Source organism: Protobothrops mucrosquamatus, unplaced genomic scaffold (assembly GCF_001527695.2).
Source record: "Protobothrops mucrosquamatus isolate PMUCROS unplaced genomic scaffold, P.Mucros_1.0 scaffold3859, whole genome shotgun sequence".
NCBI lineage: Eukaryota > Metazoa > Chordata > Lepidosauria > Squamata > Viperidae > Protobothrops > Protobothrops mucrosquamatus.
The window spans coordinates 14366-21925 of record NW_015389809.1 but is presented as its reverse complement, the minus strand read 5'-3'; the positions used below and the strand labels follow the sequence as shown (position 1 = coordinate 21925).

The 7560-nt window shown below is 49.6% G+C and overlaps 1 protein-coding gene across 1 annotated transcript in view; it reads left to right on the top strand.

The window, feature by feature from the left end:
• Positions 1 to 5678, top strand: part of ADGRD2 (adhesion G protein-coupled receptor D2) — a gene marked incomplete at its 3' end in the record, with an annotated part of 51127 nt that extends 45449 nt beyond the window's left edge. Inside the window, exons 19-24 of the mRNA XM_015827670.1 lie at positions 480 to 521; positions 1365 to 1418; positions 3782 to 3911; positions 4006 to 4064; positions 4961 to 5238; positions 5448 to 5678. Of these exons, the coding sequence (XP_015683156.1) occupies positions 480 to 521; positions 1365 to 1418; positions 3782 to 3911; positions 4006 to 4064; positions 4961 to 5238; positions 5448 to 5678 (794 nt within the window). The remainder of the gene's footprint in view (positions 1 to 479; positions 522 to 1364; positions 1419 to 3781; positions 3912 to 4005; positions 4065 to 4960; positions 5239 to 5447) is intronic.
• Between the last annotated feature and the right edge of the window lie 1882 nt (positions 5679 to 7560).

Sequence of the window (7560 nt, the reverse complement as noted above, 5' to 3'; positions counted from 1 at the left end):
ATTCTATTCTAGCTCCTTCACCTCCTATCACCCCTGGATACGTCTCTGAGTTGCAAAGCTTTATTATTTTGATTATTTGGCGGTGAGGCTTTCCAGCTGAACTTAATGCAAGGAGACGGAGTGCAGCTCAGGGTTTTCCATCTTGAAAACCTTATCTATTCAAGCCACAAGGAAAACAGTCTCCGACTTTCAGGTTAATATGATGTGAAGCTGTAATTCTGCAGCGCAGACCGACTCCGTTGATCTTTTCATTGTGGGCAGCTGGAAAAGGAAAAAAAGAGGCTGAAATTGTGAGTTTCTCCTGTTGATCTTTTTACAGCTGCAGCCTCGCGGCTGCTGGGAAAAAGGGAGAGAAACGCCCTTCCAGTCTTTGCAACAGCTAAAACAATAATTTTTCCGAGCTAATATCTTTTCAGCTTGTCTGTATGCATTTGCTTTTTCACACACACACACACACACCCTTTTTTTTTTTTTTACAGGGCCTCTACATATTCCTGGTCTACGCACTCTATAACAGCGAGGTAAGAAACACAGCATCTTGGGGTTTTTTTCTTTAAAAAAAAACCCCTCCCCAAGTTTCTAGTCCTTACGATTTTAAATATAACTGCAGCAAGGCGTGGGTGGTGGCTGGGGGAAGCCTGATCTGTGGGGAGGCTTACTATTTCAGCTTTTTTTTTTTTTTTGAACTATTAAAAAAAAAATTGGTCCCTCAAGATCAGGAGACTGTTGCATCAGTTATACAGAAGTTTGGAAGAAAAAAAAACCTGGCTTTTTTTAACCACTTAAAAAAAAAAAAAGCATGTTATGGCCAGCTGGGGATTCACAGTGCAGAAACAAATCTCTACGATTCGTTTTACGTTTCTGCTTGTTGTTGCACAAACAAACTTAAGGAGCAATAATTCAACCGTACGACACATGAACGCAAGACCAGATTTCCTAGGATCAAATTTTTTCCTCTTTTTTTCCTTACATATAAAAGGAGGGGGGGGGAAACTACAGCCAAAACTCGCTGCAGGATTCCAGATGTTGCTAAAAAAAAGCCTCTCGGCCTGCAGCCCCACGTGACGGGGACGCTGGGAGATGTAGTTTACCGTTAGGTGGAGATGTCACTCAATTGTGCCCCCAAGGTTCTCAAGGAGAAAAGAGTTTTGAGAAGTGTAAGTAAGACACCCGTCTTCCCCAGCTCCTTGCTCCCTCGCTATCAAATGTGGAGAGTTCTCTTTCATTGGCTCTGGAAGGCATCGCGGAAAATTTAGTCTGATCTGAATGAATTTCAGGGCACTGGGCCTTCCTGAGTTCTGGAGAACATCCTTGGTGGATACTTTGGACCAAATGGCTGACCTCGCTTTGTGTTCCATCTCCAGGTGCGCAATGCCATCCAGAGAATGAGGGAGAAGAAAAAAGCCCTCTCCTTCACGGTAGGTCTGAAGACCCCAGCAGACCTTCTCTACCTTTCAGTTCCATTTTGGGTTAGATGTTCCAACGTGGCCTCCTCTGAACGAACTGGGACCGTCCTCTGCAGATTCCACTTGGCATGGTCAAAGGCAGTGATGGCGAACCTTTTAGAGACGGAGTGCCCAAACCGCAACCCCAAACCCACTTATTTATCACAAAGTGCCAGGGCCGCATCAGCATTGTGGTGCCCTCGGGGGGGGGGGGCAGGGAGGCGCCTCTGAGTGCCGCTTCTGGCACGCAAAACCCGGGGGCACAAAAATGGGCCACCGTGCTGCAAGGTGCAAAAATGGCCGCCACCGTGCCTCGGGCTGCAGATACAAAGCACTGCGCCATGCAAGAGCGGGGCAGAGCTAGTAATTATCAAGTAGGCACTAGCCCCGCCCCATTTGCAGCACGTGCTTGCTCACAGCCCCGTGCGCGCATGCACGCATGTAAAATGCTTTCCCCTCCCTTTTCTTCCAGTCCACCAATCGACAATGGTTGGTGACCTCTGCTCTACCACCTTGCTAGTCGGCCACTTCACCTCCTTTGTGCTGGGTGGGGCTCCTGCTCCGGGTGGCAGTGGCGGCCTGATGGACCTGCTGCTGGTGGCGGTGGCGTGCGTGCATGCCAACAGAGAGGGCTCTGAGTGCCGCCTCTGGCACGTGTGCCATAGGTTTGCCACCACTGGTCAAAGTAAATAATGAGGACTGGAATCCTACCACATCTGAGACACCTTCTTGGAAAAAAGCTTCTCTATAGGGATGACCCATTTTACCATCTATTCCTTGATGTCTAGGGCAGGGCTTTTCAACCAGTGGTATAGTTACCACCTGTGATACATTGGCACCTGGCAGGTGGTACGTGACCATCCTAGAAAAGTGGTAGCGGGGGAGGGGAATGAGCTGAACTGGTGGCAGCACCACACAAGCCTGAGCGAGAGATGGCTGGAGCTGCAGGGCTGTCAGAGCTCAGTGGAAGTGCCAGGATCAGCGCCAGGCTCCAGCTGGATCTTGGCGCTGATCCTGGCGCTTCTGCTGAGCCCAGAAGGCTGATCAGCTGGAATGTTGCAGCATCTCCAGGGTCTTGTGATTTACATTCAGATGCTCAGCAACTGATTCATATTTATGACGGTCACAGTGTCCCAGGGTCATGTGAAGTGAACAAAACCTGCTGCAACCACCCAGCAGATGGGGAGGGAATAAAAACCAAACACCCCCCACCCCACCCCCGCTGCCAATCCTCAACAGAAATGCTCACAACAATGAAAACCTCGGACAGGAGGAAGAGCGCCACCGGGTGGGCAGGCAGGTGTCTTGCTCGGCTGTGGCTTGGGGGGCACTTTTTTCAGGGCCATTGTAACTTCAAACAGTCACTAAGCGAACGGTTGTAAGTCAAGGACTACCTGTACTTTATCACTCTTTTTCCTTTTGGGGGGGGTCATCAAGTTTTTGACACCTTGCTAGGCGACTGGTGGTACTCGGATGTTGCCATATCCTACAAGTGGTACAATGGGTGAAAAGGTTGAAAAGCCCTGGTCTAGTCTTGACGGCTTTTGGAAATTTCAGAGGTCCCTTGGTTCTCTCTTCATCAGATGATGTGGGGGTTTATTGTTCACCATTCCAAGGTCTTTCCAGATCCTTCCGTAAATGACCTGGGGGAAAAAATGGGTTGGTCTATACGGGGCAGTGACATGCTGGAGCTGTCTGTGTCTCTTGGACACCATCTAAAGAACATCTGGATTTCTGTGATCCAGATATGAAAGACCTCCTCTGAGACTGGTCTGGTAGAATTTCTGCTTAGGAATCTCCATATTCCCTGTCTAAGAAATCTAGCATCTACAGGAGGCAAGCCTAGTTTAACTTTTTCCCAGAGGAAGTAACTTTCTGCCTTCAAAGTGGATCCAGTGAGAGATGGACAGAGGCTTCTCTCCTGCCTCTGAAATTAGTCAATTTCAATTTCAACCCCGTTGCTTTCAGCTCAGGGGAGAACCTGCCTGGATCTGGATCCAGCCCACTTTGGCACAACGTTATGGAGGCCCACCTTGCCTTCACAGCGTCTGGATCCAGACCTGCACAAAGTTATGGAGGCCCACCTTGCCTTCGCAACATCTGGATCCAGACCTGCACAAAGTTATGGAGGCCCACCTGGCCTTCGCAGCATCTGGATCCAGACCTGCACAAAGTTATGGAGGCCCACCTGGCCTTCGCAGCGTCTGGATCCAGACCTGCACAAAGTTATGGAGGCCCACCTTGTCTTCGCAGCGTCTCGGAGAGATTTTCCTGCTTCTCCCAGGCTTCAGGGAAGGTCCTCTCCCTCCAGAGCTTCTCTTCTCCTGTTGTTTCAGAACTGCTCCCACCCTGTCAATTATCTGTCAAGCCCCAGGAACACCTCCTGGGAGATGGCCAGATTCAACCCAACCACTCCGGAAAGTACATCCTGTTCTACCGAGAAGGACACCACGTCCAAGAGCAAAGGTAAGGAGAACAGCTATTCCAGCCGGCAGGAAGACTTGGGCTGCGTTCGGATGTTGGCTCTTTGCACCCAACTGATGCCCCTTTCCTAATATAGGGAACTTCAGTGCCAAAATCCCACGGACTGTTTCATCCATTATGTCGCCAGAGAAACCGGTAAGTCCCACCCCTCAGAAGATGCCCTAAATGTTCACCTTCTCCTTGGCATCAGGCCACTTTTGTCAGTGTGAGCATTTCGCATCTCTTGTGTTGAGTAAAACAGGTCTGATGGCCAAGTGTGGGGTGTACGCCCTAGCCTCAGTCAAGCACCCTGTTGTCCGTGTTGTGTCGTTTCCACGACTCCTCTTTCCCGTGGCCATCTTTGGACCTCAAGCATCTGGAGGACGCCATCTTGCAGGAGAAAGAGTTAGACCTGCTAAGGGGAACACCTTGTGAGACTAGCTTCCCGTTGTCTCAAGGAAAGTTGTGGGGCCAGTTTATGGAGCCAAGTCCCTGGCTGAGCACACAGGGGACCTATGGGGTGTGTGAACACGCAAATGGTGAAGGCCAGTAGCATCTAGGAGGCCCTTCCACATGGAAAGAAAGCATGCTTCTCCTTCTTCTCCATGCCCACCTGCAAGAATGACACCAGACTTGTTTTTTATCCTATCTGTCTCCTGACACACACACACCAAGCTGTGTTAACCTCTCAAGAATCTAAGCTTGCAAGAAATCCTCCATTTGACCCCTTCTGAAGGTCCTTCTGAATCTCCCGGGTCCTTCTACATCGCTCAGGTGTGGAAGGATCCCACCTTAATCCTGCAGAGTCTCCTCACTCTCACCCTAAGAAGCCACAGGATAGGTTGGGTGCCCACCCAACCTATTCAGAATGAGAGCCACCTTCAGCCCCCTTCCCCAATGTCCAGGAAAGAGGCTGGGTCTCTCAATCACCCAAGGTCAGGGCCACCACTGCCCCTGAGCTTTGTGGAAAGAGGTGGACCCTTCCAAAAGGCCCAGGAGGACCACTGAGCTCTGAAATTAGACAAAACCATCTTCACCCCCATTGCTTTCAGTGGGTCAGCTCAAAGGAGACCTGCTTGGATCTGGATCCAGACCTGCACAAAGTTATGGAGGTCCACCTGCCTTCACAGCATCTGGATCCAGACCTGCACAAAGTTATGGAGGCCCACCTGCTTTCGCAGCATCTGGATCCAGACCTGCACAAAGTTATGAGGCCCACCTGCCTTCGCAGCATCTGGATCCAGACCTGCACAACGTTATGGAGGCCCACCTGCCTTCGTAGCATCTGGATCCAGACCTGCACAAAATTTATGGAGGCCCACCTGCCTTCGTAGCATCTGGATCCAGACCTGCACAAAGTTTATGGAGGCCCACCGCCTTCGCGGCATCTGGATCCAGACCTGCACAAAGTTATAGACGCCCACCTGCCTTCGTAGCATCTGGATCCAGACCTGCACAAAGTTTATGGAGGCCCACCTGCCTTCGTAACATCTGGATCCAGACCTGCACAAAGTTACGGACGCCCACCTGCCTTCGTAGCATCTGGATCCAGACCTGCACAAAGTTTATGGAGGCCCACCTGCCTTGGCAGCATCTGGATCCAGACCTGCATGACATTATGGAGGCCCACCTGCCTTTGCAGCATCTGGATCCAGACCTGCACAAAGTTATGGAGGCCCACTTGCCTTCATACCATCTGGATCCAGACCTAAACAAAGATATGGAGGTCCACCTGCCTTCGCAGCATCTGGATCCAAAACCTGCGGAGAGGTTTTCCTGCTTCTCCCCCCCCCCTCGCCCATCCGTCATCAGCAGCGTTAGCAGCTTCCCAGCCGAACGCCGTGTTCTCACCGGCCAAATCCCGGTGACATGGGGGCGCAGATGCCTAGATGACATTTCTGCCAGGCTATTGAAAAGGACGATGGGCGCGGTCGGCTGCTTGACATCCAAGCGTTCCCCCCCCATGCCTCTCCGTCAAACAAACAGCTCTTCCCCCACTCCCCTTCTTTCCTGCCCCCACCCCATTTTAATCAGCGAAGTACGCCTCGCCTGGCCTTCTTGTTTTGGGCTAGCAAAATCAGGGTGCCGGTCACCTCCCAGGTGTTAGATCCAGCGACCCGTGTCATTGCCAAGTTACCGGGCACCTGGCCTTGAGCACAGGCTCATGCAATTAAGCCAGCCAGAAACGTTGCTGGCGATTTTTTAAATGCCAAGGCCAGCGTTGGACTCACGAGGCGGAGAGGATGCGAGCTTCGCGCGCCCGGGTTTCTCCGTCTCCTTCTCCAGCTGGAGTGACCAGAAAAGGTTGAAGGTGGACTTGGGATAAAGTGAATTCTGGGGGGGGAGGGAGAGAAAAATGGCAAAGGTTGGCTCTCAGCGGTTCGAGATCAACTTCCTGATCCTAAGGTCTAGAAACTTAGCTTTGTTTTTCCTTTCTTTTGTTTTTTGTTTTTTTAACAAAAGAGGCAGGTACTTTCAGTCTGGTGCGCTGTAGGGTGCTGCGTGGGTGGGTGTTTTTGTGTGTGTCGATGCATGTTGATGGAGAACATCTAGGCAGCGATTTGTGAGTCAGGAATGACTCGCTGGCACATTATATGCACACACACACACCTCACTGGGCTCAAAGGATATTTTATCCGTGATTAAAAATAAATAAAATAACGGGGTTTCCCAGGCTGTGGATAAGAGTGACTTGAATTGAACCCACTGTGGACTCACTAAACCTGGGTGAAAAAAAATGCAGTCTGGCAATCTTGAGGTTGAATTCAAGGTTCATTGTGGCTGTGTTTGTGTAGAGGTTGGATTAGATGACCTCGGGGGTCCCTCTAAACCTCTGAGTCCATGAAAATGGAGTTGCTTGTACCTTGCAGACGCATGGACTGCAAATCACATCATCCTTTAGGGGTCCAGCAACCAGAAGGCTGCGCCACTGTGAGGTAGAATGGATTAAAATAATTTTTACAAGGGGGGGGATCGTAAAAAAAAATGAAACAAGTTTCTTTTTTTTTACAATTGCACTTCCAGTTTTGAAGGGAATGGAGATTGGAAAAAGCCAGCGCCCCAGAAAGAAAGAAAGAAAGAAAGAAAGAAAGAAAGAAAGAAAGAAAGAAAGAAAGAAAGAAAGAAAGAAAGAAAGAAAGAAAGAATTGACCTGGAATTTGATCATGACCTCTTAGCACCGTAGAATAGAAAAGCAGAAGCCAGAACCGTGGTTTGGGGCAATAAACACATTTAAAAGGGTTTTTGGGTCATCCAAGACGGGATCCTAAGCATCGTTGTGTTATAAAATCGAGGTGATATGTTGTTTGCTTACGATAATATTTGTAGACTGAAAAGAGCTCCGATGAAAGTTTGATTAGCAAAGTTTAACTGGATATTGTTTTCTGGGAACCTGTTTGACTACGAGATTGAAGACAAATGGGGGTCACCTGCAGAGATTTAGGGGGATTAGCATCTCTCTCTCTCTCTCTCTCTCTCTCTCTCTCTCTCTCTCTCTCTCTCTCTCTCTCTCTCAATATCTCTCTCTCTCTCTCTCAATATCTCTCTCTCTCAATCTCTTTCTCTCTCTTTCTGTCTCAATCTCTCTCTCTCTTTCTCTCTGTCTCTTTCTCTTTCTCTCTCTCGTCTCTCAATCACTTTCTCTTTCTCTTTC